General features: G+C 40.3%; 1 protein-coding gene and 1 long non-coding RNA gene across 6 annotated transcripts in view; both read right to left on the bottom strand.

Annotated features, from left to right (window-relative positions):
• The window catches only part of LOC124383377 (E3 ubiquitin-protein ligase TRIM35-like), a 32,592-nt gene that overhangs the window by 400 nt on the left and 4,496 nt on the right, over positions 1–27,696 (bottom strand). The window contains exons 6-7 of one of the 5 annotated variants that reach the window (XM_046845974.1): positions 20,518–20,540; positions 20,255–20,434 (exon numbers count right to left, since the gene is read on the bottom strand). The exons of 2 other annotated variants lie outside the window; for them this stretch is intronic. In XM_046845974.1, the coding sequence (XP_046701930.1) occupies positions 20,270–20,434; positions 20,518–20,540 (188 nt within the window). In that variant the 3' untranslated portion in view covers positions 20,255–20,269. Of the gene's footprint in view, positions 1–20,254; positions 20,435–20,517; positions 20,541–21,062; positions 23,579–27,696 lie in introns of those variants that run through there. 2 more of the 5 variants (XM_046845978.1, XM_046845977.1) reach the window with 2 other exon arrangements.
• Positions 3,597–11,212, bottom strand: LOC124383380. The gene is made up of 3 exons (XR_006925265.1): positions 11,067–11,212; positions 5,034–5,175; positions 3,597–3,703 (listed from the first exon to the last, which is right to left on the bottom strand). It is a non-coding gene; the product is annotated as an uncharacterized LOC124383380 (long non-coding RNA).

The raw sequence follows: 27,696 nt of genomic DNA, 5'->3' as shown, positions 1-27,696 counted from the left end.
TTACTTAAACATGAAACTGTAGCATTAATTGTGTTAACACTGCAGAATGTATTCATTTGTTCATCACTGAAAACTACAACATGTCAGATCTCAATCAGCCACTGAAGTGTTTCCAGCATTATTTATCTAAACCAGGGGTCACCAACCTTTTTGAAACTGAGAGCTACTTCTTGGGTACCAATTAATGTGAAGGCAAAGGCAATGTGAAACCAATGCAAGTGTGATTGAAAAAAGAATAGCAAAAAAAAATAAATAGAGGCAGCTCACTGTTTTTTTTTTTTCTCTCATGCTTGAGAGGAACCAGACTCAAAAGGGGAACCCATCCTCATTTGGTTGACATAAAGAGTTTGATCATAAATCTTTCAACAATACAGAACACTGGAGAGTGAGAACTAACATGAGTACTGGAGTATAAGATTATAAGTGATGTTCTTTCTGCAGTCTTGTACAGTCTATATGGTTAGTAGCTCCTAGTTTTATAAGCTCAGCATTTGTGATCACCACAGATCCAGCATCAGCTTCTCCATGCCAGAGCCTTTAAACACTCCAGGAGGTCCAATGTCAAAACTCCACAATGGCAACCGGGGAGTTGTCTATATCTCCCATAGGTGGATCTCGAACACGAGATGGTGAAAGAGAACAATAGGTTACTTTCGTAACCTCGGTTCTCTGAATCATCGAGTGGAGAGATCCACCAAGTTTGCCCTGCTTGCTGCACTAGAAGCGAATATGCTCACTGAGGAGAGGGAGCGCGTGCAGGTGCCTTATGCACTCGGGTAAGGGGTGTTGCCTAACCTGCCATTGGGGATGCGCTCCTGTCTGTCAAGCCAGACTTGGTGCAATTGGATGCTTCTGCAGAGGTCAGGTACGGATGTCCTTCCCATAGGTGGATCTCTCCACTCGACGATTCAGAGAACCGGGGTTACGAAAGTAACCTATTGTTATGTAACATTACCAAATTGAGGCAAAAACAGTTTACAAAATAACTTTTACATTATACCTATAGCGTTTTATGTTTAAAATTATATTTTGTAAAACTATGCAGTTTGTGGTTAAAAAAAAAAATTAAATAAAAAAAGCTTTCTCACAGCAATCTAACTCAGAAGAAGTGCAACATTTATTATACAGAATTAATATTGTCTCTCAATAAACATAATCAAATCATTATCATATCATGTTCGGATGAAGATAACTGCTGGTCCTCATTAAAAAGCAAGTTTTGTTTTCAAAACTTTACAACTATAAACCACTTGATATGATACTTTCCTAATAATTCAACTAACATTATTAGATATTAGATTATTAGATTATTCATGTTGAATGAAAAAGTATGACTTATGTACATTGAGATGTGACTTATGTACATTGAGATTAATATGAATGTGCTCAGGCATTAGACATTATAAGCAATTATGTCCTACTCCAATCAGGTAGTGATCTTAACCTGTCGTCTCATTTACAGTGAGAAAGTAATTCTGAATGTATTATAGTAGCTGTCTCTCAATTCCATTATACTTGGAAAAAAAAATCCCATTCTAGCAGCAGTGTTTCTAGAACGTTACAAGCAGCACATCTCCATCTCTATACAGTACTGAAATCCAAGATAAATTTTAACATTGCATAAAGTTAGTATTTGGTTATTATCTCGTAATGATTTTACATGTGTGGTTCAGTCACAGTCAGTCAGCCATTCATTCATTCATTCATTCATTCATTCATTCATTCACAAGTCGTTACTGCTCTACCCGTTAATGACTTTGTGTCCTCTGAAGCAAGATTGTTATTGCATGTATGAGCATAAGGCAGTCTAGATTAAATTGGAAGTGAAACCCTACAGGACCACAGCATTGACTGTTATTTCTGGATCCTCAATGTCTGCTTTACTCTGCACCATTCTCAGCTCCAGCTCTGCAGGACTTGGTCTCCGGTCAGGACCAGCTGCCTCTGATGAAGAAAATGAGAGAAGTTTTTCAGTTAACATTATGTGTTTACTGGCAACAATATGCAGACATAATATTCTGTTTCGGTCACATCCACAATCAATAGCCGAGTGCCTTTTTAGTCACAGCCTTATGGCATTCTAAGATTTGGTTTTACCCTTGGCGTAGGTAATAGTCCTCTTAATGACATGCTGCATCACAGAAACAGTCTTCTCACAGGCTTTCTGTTAAAAAACAAAACATAAGCATGATGTCTGCAGTTAAAGATTTACATTTACATTTACATTTGCAGCATTTAGCAGATGCCCTTATCCAGAGCGACGTACAAAAGTGCTTTGAGTTCTATAGCAATGAATAAATCTACACTGGTATGCCAGATTACAAACTTAATATAAATATAACTCTTGAATTCTACAAAGCAAAGCAAAATCAAGTAAAAAAATCAAGTCAAAGCTGCTTCAACTAAAGTATAGGTTTCGAGGTATGTGCATTAATGAAAGCAAATTATTGTACATTCCATTTTCCCCCTAACACAATTATTTAAGTTTTTTCTTTATATACACAATGAAGGTACTGACATGTTGTATATTACTTTAATTTGTATCAAAGGTTGCCATTTCAACAGGAGTGCATTGAGATGTAATACCTGCATCTAATCAAGCTATAAGTCTGTTTACTCCTGATCAAAATCAAGGAGATGTCAGTCATACAGGTATTTGTTTCCCGGAGTAAAATAAATGGATCTTTGCAAAAAATTATCTAGTAGCCATGATGCCGAAAGTCATAAAAAATTTGCTCTAGTAAGGAATTATTTGCAAACTGCTGACACACTTTGTCCATCCATCCTTCTATTTATTCACTTCTTTATCTATCTATTTGTCTGTCTATTTATGTCACTCTTACATTCCACCTACCTTTTAATGTTAACATGGTTCATTTTATTTTTTCTTTCTTTCTTTCTTTCTTTCTTTCTTTCTTTCTTTCTTTCTTTCTTTCTTTCTTTCTTTCTTTCTTTCTTTCTTTCTTATTTAATCTCTTTTTCTTTTATCCTTCAATCTTCTACATTTCCTTACTTCTTTGTTTGTTTCTGTCTTTCATTAAAAGTTACAAATTACGGGTTTATAACTAAAAGTATAAAGACATTGTTGGGGTTTTAGTCAACATGTCATTATTAAAATTCAGTACTCTGAAATGATACATCACTTGTCAAATTGTGTAGTTATCGATTTTTACGCTCAGGTTGCCAATGAAAAAAGAAAACACATTTCAAGCCATTTAAAGCAACATATTAATCAGACTATATACTATATACGATTTATACTATATACTCAGACAAATAAAAGGCTCCAGTTCGAATGCAACCCAGCAAAGTATTTAATCAGTAAACAAAACTAAAAACAGGATCAGAACAAATAATTTTTAACATATATACATCATTCAGCATTTGTAGTTTGCATTAAATTCACTCGTTATGGACAGTTAAATTAATTTATGCAAATTATTTAGCTAATTAGACCAGAAACTAAATACTGGACTAGAAATTATGGAACAGAAAGATTTTTCCAGGTTCTACTATCATTAGCATTACTAATTCACTACTTTCTTTTATGTAACTTCCTAACAAAGTTCTAGACAATGAATACACACCTGTTGTCTGGCTCCCCAGTGCCACTAGATTTTGATCTCCCAGAGGAGAGAGAAGGTCTGTGTATGGTAGTGATGACCACAGTGTCAGGAGTCATAGCATGCAGCAGATCCATTGCCTACATAAGAACAACCACAGACATTTCTAGAACAATATTTCAGTTATCTCTGCCTTAAAATATTATTACCTGACCTGTACCAAATCAGAATATCACAATCTACCCACATTGCAGCATAAGCAGTCACTTCAGAATAAACTGTAGACATGCCTACACAGTAAAAACAGAAGTGTTAATTTAACTCCTAAAGAGTTGAAATTGACTCTGTTTCAGATAACATTTGGTCCCACTCGAAATCAGTGTAAAATTTACTCTTTGGTCAGTGTCAAGTTTTTAGAGTTAATTCTACTCAATATTGTGTAAAAGTATTTAACACTGTAGGTTAATCACACTGCTAAGAGTAATATAATTACGCAGTATAGAGTTAATTTATCTACAATTTGACTTTTTTTTTAAATGACACTTTAAGTGTAATATTTACTTTTCATTTTTCTAGTGTTTTTAAAAAATATATAAATCATAAGATGCAGTGTTACTGAATTATAGAACTATCAACTACTATCCAAATAAAAACAATCACAATAACACTAGATACAGAACTCACAATTTATTGTAAAAAAATAAGGCATTTCAATGTCATTGAATTTACATTGCAAACGCATTACCTGGTCTCTGACCGAAACAATACTCCAATGAATTTATTATGCATGAAGTTTTCACACCAAAAACCTATGGAAGGGATGGATTACAAGCCATTTCTTGACAGTGAGCAGTGTGAATATCTTTGATGCACAAAAATACTTTGGAAGTATCTTCAGAGAATTCTGTCTGAAAATCCTCCTTTTCCGCTAAACAGAACCTGCAACAGTACCTTGCACTGAAAGACTCCACCAGACCAAACAAACTATGCAAACCCAAATTATCCCCAGTAACCTTTACTACAGTGCCACAAACATAACCAGTGTGTAATGGAATCTCAATACCATCACTCTCTAACACTTTAATGTCTCGAACAATCTACAGAATCAACTAAACTGCTTCCACTTATTAAGATGCTTTCTTAAACCAGAAAAACTACCAAAAGAACGTGAGCATCCTTCTTGTCCACACTCCAGAAAAAGAGTCCTGCCGGTACATAGCCCATGAATTACCTAAAAGTGCTTAACAAGGTTGTTTGGGCTTCCATGGTCACTTTTGCAAAGAAAACACTTCATAGCTTTATCTTAACTAACGCACCATTCTGCAACTCTAGGAGTCTCTTTTGTTTCCCCCATGTTGATGTTATAGATGGTTGTTTGGACAAAAGTGAAAAAGCTGCTCAGGGAAGAACTGTATGACGTACCAAAGACATAATGAGCTTTAAAGAGTTTGTCAAAAGCTCCAACTGAACCTGTTGCCTTGCATGGAAGTGCATGCTTGTCAACCACAATGAAGTAGGAGTGAATGGTGCTCTGTGTGGATCCCTGGGCGAGAAGGTAGGGCTGACTGCTTTGGGTAATGTTGTCTAGATGCTGCTGCACACTGGTTCCAACCTACAACAAAACACATTCAACAGAATTGTTTTGGTGACTAACTTCTGACAATAGATCAGATCACCTCCAACTGTGCACAAGATTGAGGTGATGGAAGATATATTTGAAACAACTTTTAAAGAATTTGTTCACTTTGAACATTTTTTTGCTGATAATTTACTCACCCCCATGTCATCCAAGATTCATGTCTTTCTTTCTTCAGTCGAAAATAAATTAAGGTTTTTGAGGAAAACATTCCAGGATTTTTCTCCATATAATGAACTTCCATGGTGACCAACGGTTTGAGGGTTTAAATGAAGGGTCAAATGTCTGTCTCAATGTAGCTTCAAAGACTCGACAATCCCCACAGAGATATAAGGGTATTATATAGAGAAACGGTCGGCTGTTTTTAAAATAAAAATAATATACTTTTTAACCACACTTGGATCTTTCTGATGTCATGACGTAATGAGTGGCGCATCTTGAGATTCTACAACACTTTGTGGTATTTTTATTTTGAAAACAACTGATTGTTTTGCTAGATAAGAACCTTATTTCTCTGCTGGGATCATATTGAGACTTTGAAGCTACATTGAGACAGACTTTGAACACTCATTTGAACCCTCAAACCGTTGGTCACCATGGAAGTTCATTATATGGAGAAAAATCCTGGAATGTTTTCCTCAAAAACCTTAAATTATTTTCGACTGAAGAAAGAAAGACATGGACCTCTTGGATGACATGGGGGTTAGTAAATAATCAGCAAAAATCACTTCCGGCAAGATGGCGGGCTGAACACATGTGCTCTTACTAAGCGGCTTAGTTATCTCCCGTTTTCTAACCTGAAATTAATTTAATTCTCAATTACACCTACCAAGAGTGATATTTAAGTTTTGTGTTACTGTTACGGGCCTCCAAAAAGCGAAAATCTCAACAGACAACTCACCCAAGGATTGTTATTCCTCTGGCTCAACGCGTGGCTCAAACTTCAGCTTCAGAAATGGAAACAGAGACTGATCCATTAGAAAAACGACGCGATTCCTCTCACTTTACACCCACTAAAACGAAAAAGCTAAAATATCAAGAAGATGACATCACTAACGCTACTCTACTGCAAGCCATTACCTCCCTGACTGCTCGCTTTGACTCATAAGATGAAAAGCTAGAAGAAATGACGAACCAAATGCGAAGTAACAGCATAATGATAGCGGAGATCTCCAAAGGTGTTGAATTTAACTCTGGTGAGATTAAAGAATGCAAAGAAAAGTGCAACGAGATGAGCAAATCGGTCCTGAAAATAACCGCTGCTCAGAACGACCTGGAAAACAGAACATCAGATCTTGAACGATATAAGAGAAGATGGAATCTCCGGATCAACGGCATGAAGGAAAAATCTGAAGAGGATGCCCAGCGAGGTGATTGGCCTAATTGCTGAAATTGCTCCGCACTTGATACAGAAATTGGACGATATTGTTGACATAGTGCACCGGATCGGTAAGAAGGAGCCAGGAAGACCAAGACAGATGATCGTACAATTCACAATGCGGAAATACAGAGACGAAATATGGAAATCGACGAAAAACTCTTCTATCTGCCTAAACCGTGGAGTCAGGTTTGTGGAAGACTTCACGAAGGAGGACCGAAACGCCCGTGCGGTTTTGTGGCCTCTGATTGCTCAAGCACGTAAAGAAGGGAAAAAAGCGTACTACAGAGGTCCGTTTGGTTATATTGAAGGAAGGCGCATTGACCCAACAAAACCCTGCACTTGAACTCTCTTACGGGTAGGATGGTGTGAGAGATAATTTGGAGAAATACTAGGTTGCGAGGTATGTACTCGGTTAGCTGTCACCCGGTTAGTACATATCTGTTTGAGTTGGCAGTCAGTGTTTGTTTGTTTTCTACCTCCAAAACAATTTTTTTTTTTATGTTTCAAGTTAAGTTACCGTTTTCATTACTTTCTTTAAATGTTCGGGGCATTCAAAACAAGGTCAAAAGAAAGTCTATGTTTTTATTTTGTAAAGGAACTGGTTCGCATTGTATTTTTTTACAAGAGACACACTCTACTGTTGCTGATGCTGCTTTTTGGTCAATGGGGAGATAAAGTGTTACTAAGCCACGGATCCTCCCACTCTGCAGGAACTGCGATCTTATTTAACAACTATCCAGGGAAAGTTATCTCTGTCAAAACTGATTCTAATGGACATTGGTTTGCAATTGTGGTGAATATTGAATCCATCTTTTTTATTTTGATTAATATCTATGGTTATAATAATGTAAAACAAAATCAGCAGCTTTTTGCTGATGTTTCTTGTTTAGTTTGTGATTTCAAGAAGTTATTCCCAACAGATAATATTGTTATAGGTGGAGACTTCAATGTTACACCAGATGAAACTCTTGACAGACATCCACCTAAAAGTAGTACCCCTCAACTTAACTCTATGATTACAAATTTTTGCAATAATCTTAAAGTATTGGATGTATGGAGACATCTTAACCCTAACACCAAACAGTTTTCTTGGTTTAGACCCAATGCCTCTAGCAAGTCGAGGATCGACTATTGGTTAATTTCAGATAATTTGTTATATTTTGTTAAGCATTGCATTATTTCACCAGCACCTCTAACAGATCACTGTGCTATTACCTTGGATGTTACGCCAACACGTAAAGTTTTACATAGTAAGGGATATTGGAAATTTAATTCTGATTTGCTTGTAAATGAGGGATTTTGTGCTAAGCTAAAAGATTTAATTAGGGAAATTGAACATAGTAATGACTTCAGTTCTCATAAAGCCAGGTGGGAGTTCCTTAAATTTAAAATTTGTGAATTTTCTATAAACTATAGTAAAATGCTTGCCAAAATAAGAAGACAAAATGAACACAAAATTATATCTGAAATTAATAAGTACTGCAGTAAAATTTCTCTGAGTAGCTCAGAGAAAAGTAATTTTATTTCTCTTCAAACACAACTGGATAACTTGTACATTAAAAAAGCTAAGGGTGCATACATTCGCTCAAAAGCCAGGTGAATAGAAGAGGGAGAGAAGAGCACGGCCTATTTTTGTAGGTTAGAAAAAAGACGGCAATCCAAAAACAGTATTGTTTCCCTAATGGTAAATGATGTTGAAAATACTGATCCTAAAATAATAAGCAAAGAAATACATAATTTCTACAGTAACTTGTATTTATCCAATTTTTCTCCGAAAGAGTGTGATGACTTTTTTGAGGAAATTATAAATTTTATCCCTAAGATTGACAATAAATTAAGAGATCTTTGTGATGCACAATTATGTATGGAAGAACTCGATTTAGCTGTACAAAAACTCAAATCAAACAAATCGCCTGGTCCTGACGGCCTTACAGGAAATTTTTATACATTTTTTTGGGACGATTTAAAAATGTTACTGTTTAATGCCCTTATTGAATCTATTGAAGATGGTTCATTGGGCCCCACAATGAGTCAAGGCTTGATTACATTAATCCCCAAACCAGATAAAGATCATAGATTTTTAGATAATCTCCGCCCAATCACTTTACTTAACAGTGACTATAAAATTTTCACACATGTCTTTGTCAATCGATTGAAAGAAGGACTTAATGAAGTAGTTAATCAGGTTCAATCGGGATTTCTTAAAGAAAGATCCATTCACAATAATATAAGGCTAGTAATGGATTTGGTAGAATACAATCACTTGATAGAGGATGATGGATATATTCTTTTCTTAGACTTTAAGAAAGCCTTTGATATGTTAGAACATAGGTTTTTATTTAAAGCTTTAGAAAGCTTTGGTTTTGGTGAGCACTTTGTCAATATTATAAAAATGATCTATAAAGGTATGAACAGTTCTATTTCTCTTCCCTATGGTACATCACAGAGATTTCCTGTTAGTCGTGGAATAAGGCAGGGATGCCCTCTGTCCCCTCTTTTATTCATCTTGGCTGCGGATATGTTGTCTACTTTAGTTATTCATGATCAAACGGTACAAAAATTGAAAGTTTTTGGTAAAAGTATAGCAATTAGTCAATTGGCAGACGATACTACACTGTTCTTAAAAAACAAAGACCAAATTCCTCATAGTTAATGTTTTTTCTAAGGCGTCAGGACTCCAGTTGAATCTAAGCAAATGTGAACTTCTTGCCCTACATCAGAGTGATAGTGCTTGTTTGCATAATATTCCGGTAAAAGATAAAGTGAAATATCTAGGCATTATAGTTACCAAAGACCAGAAAATAAGTACAAAAGAAAATTTTGATAATAACTTGCAAAAAGCAAACCGAATATTAAATTGCTGGTTACAAAGAGACATTTCCATTTTTGGCCAAATCTTGCTAACAAAGATTGAATATTTATCAAGACTGATTTATCCCGCTCTTTCTTTGGCTCCTCCCTCAAATTTCATTAAAATATGTTCCCAAAAAATGTATAATTTTATTTGGAAGCACAAAGCCCATTATATAAAAAAAGCAGACACTACAAAATCCTATGAACAAGGTGGTTTGAATGTAATTGAATTTGAAAACATGAATATTTTGTTAAAACTTAAATGGTTAAAAATGTTTCTATGTAAAGAAGATAGTTTTTGGTTTACAGTTCCATCAGCTTTGTTTCAAGAACTTGGTGGAATTCAATTTTTTCTCAAATGTGATTTTGATTTATCTAAACTCCCAGTGAAACTATCAACATTCCATCAACAAGTACTCTTATTTTGGAAATTAGCACATACACACAATTTTACACCTCATAATGCTTTAATTTGGAACAACAAATATATATTGCACAGGAACAGGTCTTTATGCTATAAGAATTGGTTAAACAGAAATATATGGTCAGTGAGAGATCTAATGGATGAACAGGGTAACGTTTTAGACTATAATGCTTTTACTTTGAAACATGGCTTTGCCTGTCACCCGAAAGAGTTTTTCACTGTTGTTAATGCAATACCTTCTGGCATAAAAATGCTGATGAGATACTCTTATTCTTATACTGAAGTTAAACCAGTTCTTCCAGCCTTATATGTTGGAGATATGCAATTTAAAAGTGATGGTTGTTCTAACAAATATATAAGACAGGTCATTTTACAAACCTGTTATCCTTGTCAAGTTAAAAGAAACAATTTAGATCATATGTTTGAGAAGAAAACTGATTTATCTTAGAACTGCTTATTTGAAATTTCCTGTTCCTCCTAAAGCTAAAGAGATACACTTCAAAATTTTAAATGAGATTCATCCTTCTTACAAATTCCTAAATCAGAAATTTAATATAGAAATTGTCCCCTGTTCCTTTTGTGAAAGCCCTTCTGAAGACACAGATCATATATTTCTCTTGTGCAACTTCTCCAAACTCTTCTGGGTATCAATTCAGGACTGGTTGATAGGAAAAGAGGTGGTTGTTGATAGTTTTGTTTTTTCTTTACATATTTTATTTGGAGTACCTAAAGACTGTTGTGCTAATTCTTTTTTGTTAAATAACATTGTAATATTAGCAAAATATTTTATTCATAAATGTAGGTTCTTTAAATCCGCCCCACTACTTATTGTATTCAAAAATGACTTAAAACGTTTTTCCAAAGCCCTTAATAAGATGAAAGGTCAGAGTGCTGTGAAGCTGCTTTATTTATTGACATAGTTTAATTTATTGTGATACTGCCCCCAATGTTTATCTTTATTTGCATTTTTTTTTCTTTTTCTTTTACTCACTATTTAAGTTCATGTAAATTATAATTTCAGATTTCTATATATTTATGTTCATTTTTCTAAACAATTTATTAGTTATACTGTGTTGAGCCTGTAATATTTATCTACTCTGTAAATGTATATTTGCCTTTGTTGTTTATATACTTTTGTATTCATTTAATAATAAAAAAAAATAATCAGCAAAAAAAACAATTATAAGTGAACTAACCCTTTAAGCATACCTTTTGAAATCTGATGAGCTGATCTACAGCTTGATACGCAGAAAGCTTCCCGGCCTCTTTCTACCTTGTGCAGATGGTGGTAGCAGATGTAGCAGCAGCAAGATGGCAGACATGTCACTGTCCCAGCCTACAAATAAGTAAATAAAAACCTGGTTAACATTATGCAATAGCATAGCATTCAAAATGAAAACAACTTGCACTATTAAGAAAATGTACACTACACACCTACATAAGCCACAATAACAAGTAAAACAGTTCCATTCATACCATTCTCAACTTTAGCAGCTGACTCAGCATTGCGCATCAAATCCAAGAGTTCTGTGGTGGGAACAAGTCCATGGCTTTCTTTTATTACTTTTGCTTTAAAAGTGGCCACGACCTGGCCCACCAACCTAAGACAAAATAAAATGTTAAAAACTTTCTGTACAATTCACAGGTCACCAATATAATCACATCACTGATCAGTTAACATACCTTTAGGAGATTTGCTGAGGGATGTCCTAGCATATGAATTCAAAGTTAACATCATACTGAAATGACATTGTGCAACACAATTTACATAATTAATATTTGTAAAATAATAACAATGTTTATTTACAGCCCAGCTATATGCTTAATGCTTACCCATGTGTTTCTGTCATCTCAGCAGCAAGTATGTTTTCTCCTGGGTATAGTATCTTTGCAAGTATCTTTCTCCTGGGTATAGTTTTTACATTTCTCCTCACACAGTACTGTATATTTAAGTATACAGTAGGTTTACTAGTCGGTGCTATACTTGGTTTTTGTCTTTTGTCTTGTCTTGTGTTGTCTGTCTGTACTGTTCTTTTGTTTGCACTGTTTGCACCAGGCTGCACTCGATGCACTTTATGTTGTTGTGTTGTTTAGTGTAGCACCAGGGTTCCGGAGGAACGTTGTTTCGTTTTTACTGTGTACTGTGTACCACTGTGTATAGTAAAAATGACAATAAAAGCCACTTGACTTGACTTGACTTGACTTGACTTGTATGTTAATCATCTATCTTCTGGTGGCATCTGTCAGGGATTTGGTTTTTCCATACTCTTGCATAATTTGTTCACCACCAGGCTTTGATTTTAAGATTTTTTCAATCAACTATACGTGGAAATGTGCTTTCTGTTATTGTAAAACCATATGTAATAATGATGGAAAAAAATGTTATCTAAAGAACACTTCCCATGGTGAAACAACATTCAGATTGGACTTAACAATTTAAGCAACTTGGACTTAGCAATTTCCACCACTTACCGCTTTTGCCTCGTAGTTTATGTGGCGTGGCCTTTTAGGCTGGCTTCCTTTGGCAGCGGCTTCTTCTTCAACAGGGTCACACATTGTGAAATTCAGGATGACTGTCATCAGATGTACCCGATATAGAAAATATAGAAACATATTACAAGAAATAGTGACTGGTATTTTAAGACAATAAATGTTCTCATTCCGGCCTTTAAACTAAACAAACTAATTTGTGAATTGTCTAAATGAATACCAAGTCCTCCATTGCCCAGCATGATTCTCAGATCCAGGTGACTCCTTCACTATTTCTTCAAAAACCTCAGTGTCAAGTTCTGTGTCTGACTGGTCATAACCTTAATGTCTGGCTGTGTGCTTTCTGGTATGCTTAATTTTAGACACGCTGTTTAAAATTTTTTAATAAAAAACATGCATTCCCTTCTCACAAGAATCAAAGTTCATATTTAAGTTTGCCTCATGTATTCACTAAATGATGAAAGACAAGTATCTGCAGCCAATTTTATGTAACTGAAAAGAAAATAATTATTGACCTAACTAGATATCATAACATAATTGGTTAAAGCTGTATTATTTTGTCATTGCGTGATGTATAGGCTATAGCTTTAACCTAATGTACCCACCTTCTTTCTAGAAAGCATCGAATGTCAGCTCAGACAGCTTGACGTATTTCTGCTCTCCCCCAAATTGAACACGCAACAGAATTTTGCCCCTGTTAACAAAGAAAATATATATTCAAAATCATAATTTAGGGCTGATTCAACTAAGAGATACCTATCCATTTCTCTCATGCACTATGCATTACTTAGATTTTACACTGCAATTACAAATGGCGGCTGAAGAAGACAAAGTTGTGCTGGTGGAATATAACGTTAATCTATATTCAACCATATAACGAATATTTTCTGCAGCAAATTAAAGCTAGTTAAAGTTAAGAGGCACGGTCTCCAATTAGCTACCAAATAACTGTGCCAAAGTTAGCTAGCTCATTAGCTATTTTAGTTCGAACAGTAACCCGTTAAAATTGTTAAGCCATGTTAAACAAACACGTCATGCAATCAGTGATCTAAGTTATCGTTTTATAAGACCAACATTAACTATCAGATGCATGCTAACATTACCAGTATATATAAAAAACCTAGATTAACGTTGCTGGGAAGCTAAAAAAAAATACATTAGCTAGGAATAGCTATTAACTGTATTAAATCATTCTGACCAACTTCATTCGTGAAAATATTGCAACACATAAAGAAACAGTTACAGATACGGATTGCTATAACTTGTAATATGACCTCACACTTTTAAAATTATGTAAAGTAAAAATACCGTTTTGGTGTGGACAACAAAGGATATTACTTACCTAGCAATATCAGTGACCAAGCGTTCCTCCTTCACCATCTTCCTCCACCGAAATTCGTGCTAAACGTTTGAGAAGCACAGCAGAGTGGCGGGTATTTATCACTGTTGTAGAGTTAAAATTGTCACTGCGTTTCTGCAGATTTTTACACTCACCTTAACTCCATTGATAGAGCAAATTTACTCCCCAAAATGTTGAAAATACTCTATCTGGGTTAAAATAACTTTACTCTAAAATATTAACACCCCATTTTTTACTGTGTATATGTAATCTTTTCATGTCTACAGTTCATCCTGAAGTGACAATAAGGACCTTATTATTCACAATAGTTATTCTTGCCATTATAGAATATAATTGTTTACTAAGTCCAACACACTTACCAATGATGAAACAAACTAAAAAACCTGACAGTAATCAAATTGTGTGTGTGTGTGTGTATATATATATATATATATATATATATATATATATATATATATATATATATATATATATATATATATATACTGGAACAAGATATAAATTTTGTTCCATTTCTTAAATGCCATAATCTTATATCCTCCTACTTGTGTACATTTCTTTTTAATGCCATAGCCTTGGAACCATTTACATATACTTTTCAACAATGTAAACACATCTCTGCACTGCTATAGCCTTTATATTTATTCACCATACCATCCCCAGCCACTTTCAGTGCCGGTCCCAAGCCCAGATAAATTGGGGAGGGTTGCGTTAGGAAGGGCATCCAGCGTAAAACATGTGCCAAATCAAAAACGTGCGGAGGATCCACTGTGGCGACCCCTAACGGGAGAAGCCGAAAGAAATACATACATACATACTTATGTTTACATATATATCAGATGCTGTTGTTATGCGAAGACACTGGAGGCGAAAGCCGAAGTGAAAGCAAACAAAAGTTTATTTGCGACACAGGGCAAATCCAAACACAACACTCGCCTGGAAAGGTAAATAATCCGGTGGGGCGCAGCGGAAGCACGGTCCACGGGGAAAAGAACAAAAGAAAGAAAGGTAGTCGGTGTACAATCCACGGTGCGCTTAGGAAGAAGCACGGCACTGAACAGATCACGGGTAAATCTTGTGATGAGCAGCAAAACCATAGATAATAACTGACAATGTGAATGTGGAGGTGAGAGGTTTATATGGGTTTGGTGATGAGTGCTCAACGAGTCTCAGGTGTGTGTGTGTCTAGTACGCTGGAGAGGAGCTTCAAGCGGGCGTGGCCCGCACAGGAAAAGGAGCAGGGAGCTCCCTGACACCACCCCTCCCCCAGGGGCAGCACCGGATGCCCTGACCCTGCGACGAGGACGACCTCTAGCCCGAGGCGCCGGTTGAGCAGCATGGAACTCCGCCAGCAGCGCCGAGTCCAATATGTCCCGCCGGGCCACCCAAGACCGCTCCTCTGAACCGTACCCTTCCCAATCCAAGAGGTACTCGGCGTCTGGAATCCAGGACCTCCCGCACTGCATAAACGTCAGGCTGAGCTACGACCTCCGGCTGGACGGATGCTGCGGGGTCACCTGGAGGACGAGAGGAAGGTGAGACACACGGTTTCAGCAGGGACACATGAAAGGTAGGGTGAAGGCGTACCTGGGTGGCAGCTCCAGCCGGTAGGACACGTCGCCGATCTGCCTGGAAATCTGGAATGGCCCGATGTACCGGGGGCTCAGCTTACAGCACGGCAGCTTCAGCCTCAGGTCCCTTGTCTACAGCCACACCAAATCCCCGGGGTGGAAACGAGGAGCCTCCAGATGCCTGACGTCAGCGTGCCTGCGGGCGCTGCGGAGGGCCCGACGCAGCTGGGTGTGCGTCGACTCCCAGACCCGCTTGCTCTCCCGGAAGCAGGCATCCACTGAGGGCACCTTGCTGGGCTTGTCCGACCATGGGAACAGGGGCGGCTGGAACCCCAGCACGCATTGGAAAGGGGTGAGACCCGTGGAATCCTGGCGGAGCGAGTTCTGGGTGTACTCCGCCCAGGGCAAGAAACGAGCCCAGTCCGCCTTGTCTTGGCTGCAGTAAGTCCTCAGGTACCTGCTCAGCTCCTGTATCTTTCGTTCCGCCTGGCCGTTCGACTGCGGGTGGTAACCAGACATCAGGTTCACCGAAACTCCCAGGAGCTGGAAAAAGGCTTTCCAAACCCGAGACGTGAACTGGGGCCCACGGTCTGAGACTATCTCCTCCGGGAGACCAAAGTTCCTGAACACGTGGTGAAATAGGGCCTCGGCTGTCTCGAGGGCGGTTGGCAGGCCTTTAAGGGGAACAAAACAGCAGGCTTTGGAGAAGCGGTCCACCGCTACCAGGACGCACGTGTGTCCCCCTGACTGTGGCAGGTCGGTCACGAAGTTGATCCCCAGGTGGAACCGGGGCGCTGAGGGACGGGGATCGGCACCAGCTTGCCTATGGGCAGGTGGCGTGGTACCTTGGACATGGCGCAGGTGGGACACTCCTGGACGAAACGGGTAACCATCTCTGCCATCCTTGGCCACCAGTAACGTGCCTGAATGAGCTGAACCATCCTCCTCTTCCCTGGGTGGCCCGTGCCCAGTCCCTCTTGGACCGACTGCATGAGCCCTTGTCGGCAGGAGGTGGGGACAAAGACACGTCCCTCGGGACACCCCTTGGGGGCCGGTTCCTGGAGAGTAGCCGAGCAGATTTCACTGTCCACGTCCCAGACGACGGGCCCCACGACGATTGCAGGAGGAAGGATGGGGTCCAGGTCGCTGGGTTCCTCAGGCCGGAACACCCGGGAGAGGGCATCGGCCTTTCCATTGAGTGTCCCGGCTCGGTAGGTGACGTGAAAACGGAACCGGGTAAAGAAGAGGGCCCTGCGAGCCTGCCTGGGGTTGAGTCTCTGGGCCTCCCGTAGGTACTGGAGGTTCTTGTGGTCGGTGATCACGGTAAACGGGTGCTCGGCACCTTCCAGCCAGTGCCTCCACTTGTCCAGGGCCATCTTCATGGCCAAAAGCTCACGGTTGCCGATGTCGTAGTTCTGTTCTGCAGCCGAAAGCTTGTGCGAGAAGAAAGTGTACGGGTGGAGCTGTGAAGGGGTGCCTGACAGCCGGGAGAGAGCAACCCCCACACCGGTTGAGCCTGGCCTCCGGGCGCTCTCCCGGAGAGGAGTGAGATGAGGAATGCTACCTTGGACCGTTCGGATGGAAAACGCTGCGGCTGCATCTCTATATAGAGGTTTACCTGGAGCAGAAAGCCGCGGCACTCCGAAGCTTCTCCCGGAAACGGTCCCGGGAGCGACATGGGACTGCCGGTGATCGCGGGGGGGTTTGGACGAGCCGCGGCGGATGGAAAGGCGGCTCGCAGCGCGGCGACGAGATCCTGAACCGGATCGGAGGAGCTGCGGTGTCGGGTGTCCATCGCCAGGTAAGAGCTGGAGAACTACTTTATTACTGTCTTTATTAGGTCAGTTATTCCGTTATGCAAAGACACTGGAGGCGAAAGCCGAAGTGAAAGCAAAAAAGAGTTTATTTGCGACACAGGGCAAATCGAAACACAACACTTGCTTGGAAAGGTGAATAATCCGGTGGGGCGCAGCGGAAGCGCGTTTCACAGTGAAAAGAACAAAAGAAAGAAAGGTAGTGGTTGTACAATCCACGGTGCGCTTAGGAAGAAGCAGATCACGGGTAACGTGTGTGATGAGCAGCAAAACCATAGATGGGTTTGATGATGAGTGCTCAACGAGTCTCAGGTGTGTGTGTCTAGTACGCTGGAGAGGAGCTTCGAGCAGGCGTGGCCCGCACAGGAGAAGGAGCAGGGAGCTCCCAGACAGCTGTAAATATGCTACTTATTTATCTGCACTATTTGCACGATTGCTAATTTTTGCAATTCTGGTGGATGTCAAACTTCTTTTTTCGTTGCTGTGTACCTCTAAAATGCAATGACAATAAAGTTCTATCTATCTATTGTATCTATATTAGTGAAAATGACATATACATAAACATATAAAAAAAATTAAACATTACCAAAAGAAATTAAAATATCAATATTACACAAGATGGTCATCTTTTTATCACCAAACAGTAATAATAATCATCATTATCATCATCATCATTATTATTATTAGTGGAGTCCTATTTTGGCCAATGCTTTGAGTCAAAGACAACGTGTAAGACTAGGTGGGAATTAGCGACACCGTGTGGACTTGTAGAGAATGCAGAAGTAAATGCACAAGTCACCGCTCTCATTACACAAGATATCAAATTGTGCCGCTTCATAGGTTCAAAGGTTTGAGACGTATTGGGGCATTATTATTTATTTGTATAGACAGGTTCATGGATTGATAATTATTTATAGCTATTTGCATTTATATCTATTTGTGATAGGTGGAAGACTTCTATACCAACCAGATGTTTTCTGGATTGGTAGGACATGCATGGGCGTAAATCCCGGGGGGGGGCGGAAGGGACATGTCCCTCCCTATAAAAATTATTTAAAAAATATCACACTCTCTATTGTGAAAAAAAGATGTATGTATACCTAAAAAATTGTGTAAGTAGAAAAAAAAACCCTTCCTCACGGTGTTTTGACCCACTGCCTGCGTTCCCAGTTCATCTCACCTACTCTACACACACGAATCAGGTGTGTGTCTGTGGCTCAATTAATGTTCAACTCCATTACCTAGGGGATTTTATTCACTTTAAATAAAGCGATTCTCTTTAATCTAGTAGATGCAGACTTATTCATAAAATAGTTGCGGCAAAAATGCTGATTAGCGATGTAATTTTCCATGAATCTGCTCTATTAGCGATTAAAATATGACTTATCTAGTTAATGTTAGCTTGTTTACAATAGCTTGTAGAATAGTGCACTGCAGCTAACACGCCAAATCCGTTTCCCATGCACTGTTTTATTTGAGACGAATTGGTATAATGTTAATTTAACATTAACGGCCACAATTAGCATATTGTTTATCTGTGCATTTACTAAATGAGCACTGTGCTACGTACGAACTGACCCCACTGTATTTTTATAATCAATTTCTATTCTGTTCTTAAGTGTCTTAATTAATTTTAAATAAAATTTGAACCCTTTTTTAATTCCTTGTTTTGCTTTGTCATTGAACCTGAGAAAAACTTTGAAAATAACCATAATGACGCAGTCTCCATGCTACAATAATAATGATAAAAGCAAAGTTTTTCACTGTGGGGACACTGTGTCTTTATAAGTACAATTTGACTGTATTATTTGTGTCCCCCTTCAAAAATTGCTCATGAGAAATTTTATATTTATTGTCCCCCCTACTGTTAAATGGAATCTACGTCCATGAGGACATGTGCTGCACAAAATAGCACAAAAACATTTGTTCTATCTTCTCACATCCTCAAACCAACAACCTGATAAACTAATTTACATCTTTATCTACCAGACAAACGTTATCCTTACATCGTGAGATTTTGTGGGCACACCATGCGTTGAATGTGAGTAGCTTGGACAAGTGCAAAGGTACATTTTTAACCTCCTCACCCATATTTCGGACAAGATCTATTTGAATTCTTTCCCATCCATGCTTTCACATTACTGGCAGTTTCTTCATTTAGTCCATGTAATCTTTCATTTCACCCAAATAGCAGGTCTGTCTGTAGACAGGCTAGACAATATGACTAAAAGAACATGCAATAATACTTGCCATTATATATACAATTAGTATCATGATATACAATTTAACAGAAACAGTAGTAAATTACCGATTTTGCCAATTTTTTCCTTTTTGCCAACCAAGAAAAAGATTAAGTTAAAAGCATACATCAAATCAACTGTATCTATCTGATATCATTTTATATATATATATATATATATATATATATATATATATATATATATATATATATATATATATTGCTGCATAATATATATATATATAAAATAAACCAAAAAACATTGCCATACAAAACAATATTTCATGAAATAATTACGACATTGATATTGATATGACTGTGTGGTCTAGCCAATTTCAATTTGTAATTATTAAAAATGAAAAAAAAAAAGTTATAAAATTACATATACAGGTAGTCCTCTACTTACGATGGAGATTTGTTACGACGACCCCATCGTAAGTCAAAATTATCGTAAGTCGAAGATGGTACTATGAATGAGAGAGTCTGTTATTGTTAAGATGGGCCTCAAACTGGTTCTCTAAGCACATTTATATGTAATATGTATATCTGTTTAGTGTCTATAGGATCTTTACAGTGTGAGTATGTAAGGTATACTGAATGTCATTGTCTGGGCTCACACATCTCTGGTTATTATGTTTTCTTACCCAATCAGGAACAGTTTTAGCTCAGGTTTTTTCCAGTGTGTATATATACTTGTGTGTTAGCAGCAATAAACTAAAGAAGAACATTTGCACCATTCTGTGTGCTGTGTGATCAGAAAAGACATCAAGGGCATCGTAGATCACATGGGAAACCTCCCCAAGAATTAAGTTTTATTTGGGCATAATACAAATCTAACAAAAACATTCTAAAAAAGAACACTTAGTATAAATGATCATTAGGTTTATTAACAAAGACAAAACACACATACACACACACACACACATACACACACACACTCACAAAGAAACAAAAAGACTCACGAACACCATGGCAGAAAAAAAAGTCTTACTGTACTGGACAGTGTCCTGCATATTCTCCCAGACTTCAGGTTGGCCAGATGTTAAGTCACATGGATCAGTGTTCCTGAAAGCTCCTCTGGATGCTGCAGTGTGCACAGAGTTCTGCAAAAACATTCAGGATTGTGTTAACGTGGATTTGGATTCAGAAACACAGAGAAGGAGAGAAACTGGAGCACATCACTCACCTTTTCACTGTGGTCTTGTAGTTCTGTAACACAACAAAGCAAATACAAGTGAATGTGATTTACATTTTTACACAACTGAAATGTGATGTTTCTGATGATGGAAAGACATTTTACTTTTATTTATAGGAAATGCAGGGGAGGAGGCTGAGATATTTCAGTGAGATTAAATATGCATAATAGACAAACACAGACAATCAATTTTTACTTATAACATTGGAAGCAAAAAAATGTGTCATTTGAACATGCCCAGATGTGACTGCATCAGATTGCTGCAAATATTATTAGCAACTATTAATAACAAGAACATTACTTTTGAATTCTGTGATTAAGTTTAATGATAGCCTGCAGACTGGGAACTTAATTATTCAAAGCAAAAATAATAATAAATAAAAATCTAAAAAAAGAATATACTTGTAAAATTGAGTACTTATCATGACCTATCAAGTCTCTTATATTATAATGGAGCTGCATAATCTGATATAAAGTGTAAAGTGTGAGAGCAGTGATTTAAATATTTCAATGTAATTAACATGTCTAAAAAGTTAACACTCTTCACATGGGTCAGAACTTCTACCTCTAAAATCTGTTGAAAATTACCATAAAATCAACATGAAATTGTAGACTTCTGGTATCAAATTTACAGAAATCACTAATATTCTTCCTTCTGATGATGCAGGGTGATTGGCTTTTTAGATACCAGCATGGATGTGCAGGTGTATAAGTGTTCCTAATAAAATGGACGATGAGAACAGAAATGAATTAAGAAAGAGCCAATGAATTCATTATTGATGTGAACACTGCTGGAAACAGTTCCGTTGCTGAGTGAGATCTGACGTGTTGTAGTATTCAGTGATGGACAAAAGACTACACTCTGCAGTGTTAACACAATTAATGCTACAGTTTCATGTTTGAGTAACAAAAATGTTGTATTTAAAATGTTTTATCCATCTGCATTGCAATTTTTTATATCCTTCCAACATTCAAGTCTGCTTTCAAAGCTTCTATTGGGACATTTGATGGAGATTCAACTTTGACTGTGTTTACTGCATTATAAAGTCCTCGAAAAACTGTAACAGTAAAAATATTTTGCTTGATAAATAGAAATATTTGGTGAATAATTATTGTTTTTTTTATTTGTATTGTTAATATCTTACTTATTCTTACTGACTGATATAAATATAAGCAGGATGTACACTGGAAATGAAAAATTACACTCACTGTCCGTTATTGTTTGTATATGCATGTGTAAATGTATGTGTTACTTCCCGTCGGACTCTACACTCTCTCTACGGCTGCGCGTTCTCCCAAAGCGCACCCCGGATTACTCCTTTTCTCCCGTGTATTCGTTGCTGGACTGTGTGGTCCCTCCAGGGCATACCACGGATATTGCTCTCTTGGTTTCTAAGGACTGCCGTGTGTGTATATGTGTATCTCTCTCTTCATTAAATTAAAGCGAACTGTACTCCGGCTTCCGCCTCCGTTCATTTGCTGCATAACACCCAGCCAACATTGTCATGTAGGCCCCATGTGGGTTTTTGATGGGCTGTCACTTGGGCCCTGCATGGGCAACCCAAATGGGTCCCAGAGAAATTTGTCCATCGGCTACACATGGGCCCCATGTGTGTTAGCCCAGAAGGGCGACTGATAGTGGGGCCTGTATATGTGTTCTTTATATGGGCCCATTTGGGTCCCAAATAGGTGTTAAAAATGGGGCCAAAGTGGGCTACATGTGGCCCCCTTATGGGTCCCATTTATTAATTTCATTATTGATTTCTGTGGGTGAACTTAATGTGTACTTAATCTTACTATGGAAAATCCACTGTCAAACCATTTCAAACCTCAGTTACATGTAAAACTGTGCCTGACCAAACAAAGAACTAATATTAGTTGATTTTATGTGCTGCTGTATGTTTAAAATTACATGGTTGAGTATTTGAACTGTGAAAAAGAAATGACTTCAATTTAGAATGTGTAAATCACATTTAATTTAAATTAATTCAAGTAAAAAAACAGGAAACAGGAATAACAGATTTACTGAGTGAAATAGTTCACTGGTGGGTCTATGCAGATTCCTCGGCTGCACACCTACAAAACAGTAAAGAAAGAGAAGACAGAAAAGGCAATTTAGTACATTTTAAAATACTACCATTCACAGCAGCATCTAAAAAAACATGCATCAATATAATTAAGACATATCCTAGAATCTCATCAGTGAATTGTTCCCACCTCTGCCTCGCACAGTAATAAATTATGCCGGGGGACCAGTCATGGAATCCAAAACTTATGAATGTAACAATTAAAATATCAACCTTGTGTCTGAACTTGACTCTTAAACAAATACTTGGCAATTGCCAAAAGCCAGTGATTGAACAATGATTCTGATCAGCTGAAAGATGTAAGTCACACCTAGGATCACAGTGGACCAGAAAGATTAATGCAATGCAAATGAAGAAAACATAGAAAAAACACCAGCAAATTGATAAAACATCTTCATCAGTTAAACAACACGTGCTGCAAATCCTCACAACGCAACTAAATACAGAACCGTCATGCAAATCCTTTTATCACCTCTACCTATTTCACCTAAATCACATTAAAATATTGTTAAGTATTGTCACATTTTCCTCAGAGCTTTTCTCTGTGTATTGTATATACACATTATAAAAGCTAGTAAAGAGAAAGAGACTCCACAGTGCTTTTACTGTTTCACCCTCCTGTTATTATGAGGACACTATATGGAGAAAACACGGGTGAAAATGGTGTGAAAAGTCGTTATTTCCACATTTTAGTAGACAATTTCCTAGTTATCTGCTAATCGTTAAGAATGTTCAGTTTTCCAGAGGTGTTTATCTCTGAGGTAAACCAGTTCACTCTCCACACTGACCTTCATTATATCGTGCCTGTAACTTTAATTACCACAAATCTTTCAGAAGTATACATTAAATAAAAACAACAGTAAAATGTGATTAATTTAAAACAAAAGATAATTTCTTACCGTGACAGAGAGGTCAGGTTATCCAGGTCAGGACAGGTGTTCCAGTGTAGTGAGTGATGACCGTTTCTTCAGAATCAGAAAACGGGAGACACAGGAGCCAATGAGAGACACAGGAGCCAATGAGAGACTCTGTGAGCTGCACAACTGATTTTATTTTTTTTTAAGGTCATATCATGTTATTGTTAATATATAATTTTTTTTAATCTGTTGATGTTATAAAACACGCAAAAAAAACATATCAATTGAATTATCATCAATTGAATAATTAAATGATAGATTTCTTTTGAGAAATATAGATAAATATAGCCCAAATGTGGCCAAAACAGGGCCTTTGAATAAACAAAATAAGCAGCCTAACTGGGGCCCACATTCAGCCCATCAAAGTGCCCACTCTGACCCCATGCCCACATGATGCCCATATAACCCAGATAAAACCCATGTGGGGCCCACATGGACATGTTGGCTGGGCAGTTAGTGGATGAGATACATTATTCAGCAAAGTGGACATTTTATGAAAATTAATAAATTTAATTTACATTACAAATACAACATTTGAACAAACATTTATGACTTATGATTTTATCCTGTGATTTATTTGTTTGTAGAAACCTGCACTTAAAAAAATGCAAATGTGGTTCCTTTTAATTATTTATTTATTTATTTATTTATTTTTATAAAGGCTCTGGCATGGAGAAGCTGGTGTTGGATCTATGATGATCTCAAATGTTGAGCTATTTTCTGAGTTGCTCAGAAGCTCCTGGTTCCACAAAGTCAACTGACTGTATAAGATTGTAGAAACGACATTTCTCATAATCACACACACTCCAGTACTCATGTTAGTTCTCACTCTCCAGTGTTTTGTATTGTTTTAAGATTTATAATCACACTCTTGATATCACCCAATGAGGATGGGTTCCCTTTTGTGTCTGGTTCCTCTCAAGGTTTCTTCCTTATTCATCTAAGGGAGTTTTTCCTTGCCACATTTGCCCCAGGCTTCTCATCAGGGAAAAATACACATCATTCATTAAAATTTTTAAGCTCTGTAAAGCTGCTTTGAGACAATGTACATTGTGAAAACCGCTAAAGAAATAAACTTAAACATAAACTTGAATTGTAGTTCCCCTTCAGGAACTCGAGCTGCGTCGAAACGCTATGGGAACGCCCCTGCGTGACCACGCTCTGAACCACGTGTGAAATCTAGCCAATAGGCAAGCCGTGACGTCATAGACAGGCGACGTCGCGTAAACCAGGAAGCTACAAGATGGCTGTGCGGTGGTAGCGACATTAGCTTCTGCTCGTTCAGGTAAGCGCTTTGAGTGTGTTATCTGTGCAGTCATGAGCTTATATGCAGGCAAAATTCCGTCTGCGTGTCTCCTGCTTGCCCCGATTCATTTCGGGGGGGGTGACACGCAGCCGATGTGTTGTTTGCTTAGCTTAGGAGCGTGCTTAGTCGGCTCTCGAGGGTATCGGTTGTTAGCATTTAGCCGTGCGGCTATGCGCTCCGGCTGCTAGCCGAGCTCCTGCCTCGGGATTGCGCTCGTTTGGTAATGGTTCTTCCCGGTGCGTTCGCGGTGCTCCGTATTCTTCCTCCGAGGTGGGTGAATTTCGGGAGCGCTCTCCGAGGTGGCGCTCTCCCTCGAGGCTTTGGCTCTCGATGGTATCGGCTGTTAGCATTTAGCCGCGGTGGCTATGCGCTCCGGCTGCTAGCCGAGCTCCTGCCTCGGGATTGCGCCTGCTTGGTAATGGTTCTTCCCGGTGCGTTCGCGGTGCTCCGTATTCTTCCTCCGAGGTGGAGAATTTCAGAGAGCGCTCTCCGAGGTGGCGCTCTCCCTCGAGGCTTTGGCTCGATGGTATCGGCTGTTAGCTTTAGCCGTGTGGCTATGAGCTCCCGGCTGCTAGCCGAGCTCCCGTTCCCGGGATTGCGCTCGTTTGGTATCGGTTCTTTTCCGTGTGTGTGACGGGTGCTCCGTATTCTTCCTCCGAGGTGGAATAAATTTCGACATTAGGGAAGCACGCCTGGCGGCTGCTTCTTCTCCGGTGCGGGCGGCGCAGCATTACATGTCTCTCTCCGAGGAGGTTGAGCTGGTGGATGCTGGCGAGCCTGCGGACTCCTCACAGCCTGTGCTGTATATGGAGCTCCTTGTGGTCGTGGCACGGGCCGGTCCGAGCTGGATTAGCTTGGCCGGTCGTGTGGCGGGAGCAGCGCGCGCCAGTGAGCTGGTTGTGCGTTTCCTGCACTGTGTCACAGCCTCAGCGCCCCTGATCTGCACACCGAGGTGTCTGGGTCCTGGGAGGCCCGTGGACGCCGTGCTTTTCCGATGTTCTTCGCCAGCGCGAATGTTATTGGAGCTGCGTGGCGCGGCTACGGGACGTTGCCGCTTGTGGTAGAGACGCTAGCTAGCTATCTCTCCCCGAGTGTTGCGTCTGTGACGGCTATCGGTTTGCCTACGAAGCGCCGCTTGGCTCTGGTGGGTAGCTGCGCGGCAGGTCAGGCTACAGGTTGCTTCCACACGATGAGTGTGTTGCAGGCATACCAGGCTGGCCTGCTATGGGGATGATGCGAGCTTCCTTCTGAGCGTCATGGTGTCCCTCCTGGCCTGACCTGGTGACGCTGTGGGTAAGGGTGATTGCTGGCGGGTTCAGGAGGCCGCGGTGGCATTTCAGTGGTAGTTCCTCGCTGCTCCGATGGGGCTGCTTAGCGGCAGCCGCGCCCTGGTACGTCCAGGCACAGCGAGATAGCCCGGTGAGAGTGTTGCCACCCGACTGCTGGGCGGTCCTAGGGGCCCTGGCGACTCTCTAAGCCTGAGGAGGCTGGACGGCCTGAGGGTCGCCCCGCCTGGTGAACGGGCTGTGGTGCGAGGCCTGATGGCTTGCATTTTGGAGGGCGGTGCGCACCTCATGCTACGGTGCTCGTCCCTCCCTGGCACCGCCGGGAGGCCGGTCTGTCGGCCCTGCCACAGGGTGTTCGGACGCTGCCTCCTCTGGCGGTTAACTCCCTTATTTCCGCCGACAGTTCGCTGCGGATGAGAGTCATCCGCCGCCTCAGGGGCTTCGACGGCCGCAGCACGCTGCTCCTGCCGTTCGGGTTCAGGAGGTCTGTCTGTTAGCCCTGCCACGGGTTGTGTTCAGGGCGCAGCTTCTCCAGCGGTTTGCTCCCAGTATTCCGCCCGTATGATCGCTTTGGACGGGGGGTTCCGCCGCCTCTCAGGAGGCTTCAACGGCCGCAGTACGCTGCTCCTGCCGTTTGGGTTCAGGAGGACTGTCTGTTAGCCCTGCCACGGGTCGTGTTCAGGCGCAGCTTCCAGCGGTTTGCTCCCCGTATTCCGCCCGCATGATCGCTGAGGACGGGGGGTTCCGCCGCCTCTCAGGAGGTATGGTCGGCTGCAGAGCACCGCTCCAGCCGCTCTGAGTGGGTCGGGGGCCAGCCCCGAGGGGTTGGTTCTCCCTGTGGAGACTTTCTGTCAGTCTTAGGGCTGCCTGGAGTCTCTCGGGGGTCCTGCGTACTGTGAAGAAGGGTTGCGCGATTCGGTTCGCATCTTCTCCTTCCCGGCTCGACGGGGTGTGTGCAGGCTCTGGTCCTGGAACAGGAAGTGCGCACACTCCTGGGGAAAGGTGCCATCGAGGTGGTTCCCCTCAGTTTGCAGTCAGGCTGCTACAGCCCGTGCTTCGTTGTTCCGAAGAAGGACGGTGGGTTGCGTCCCATTCTGGATCTCTGCTACTTGAACCACTCACTTTTGAGGTTCGGGTTCAGGTTTCTCGTTTAGAGAGGTCGTGTCTCAGGTCAAGTCCAAGGACTGATTTGTCATACGCTAGATCTGGAGGTTGCATGCTCCCATGCAGCCGTCCTTCACCGCGCACGGGAGGTTCCTGAGGTTGCTTTCGGGGCGAAGCTTACCAATATCGGTCCTTCCGTGCGGCCTAGCGCCCTCACCCCGTGCCTTCACAGAGTGCGTGAACGCAGCACTGACCCCGCTGCGGCTTCAGGGCATCCGCGTTCTGTATTATATCAGCGATTGGTTGATGGTGGCTCGTTAGAGCACCTGGCGGTTTGGCATTGAGGTGCTGTTCCCGCCTGCATGAAGGTACTGGGGTTCGGACTGAGACACCGGGTTGTGTGTACTTTTCCCAGCGTGGAGGGCCACTTTCTCGGCGTGGTGTGGGACTCGGCCGAGTTGCGGGCACGG

This window comes from Silurus meridionalis, chromosome 3 (genome assembly GCF_014805685.1).
Source record: "Silurus meridionalis isolate SWU-2019-XX chromosome 3, ASM1480568v1, whole genome shotgun sequence".
Taxonomy (NCBI): Eukaryota; Metazoa; Chordata; class Actinopteri; order Siluriformes; family Siluridae; genus Silurus; species Silurus meridionalis.
The sequence above is the reverse complement of the archived record's forward strand: the minus strand, read 5'-3'. Positions and strand labels throughout refer to the sequence as shown.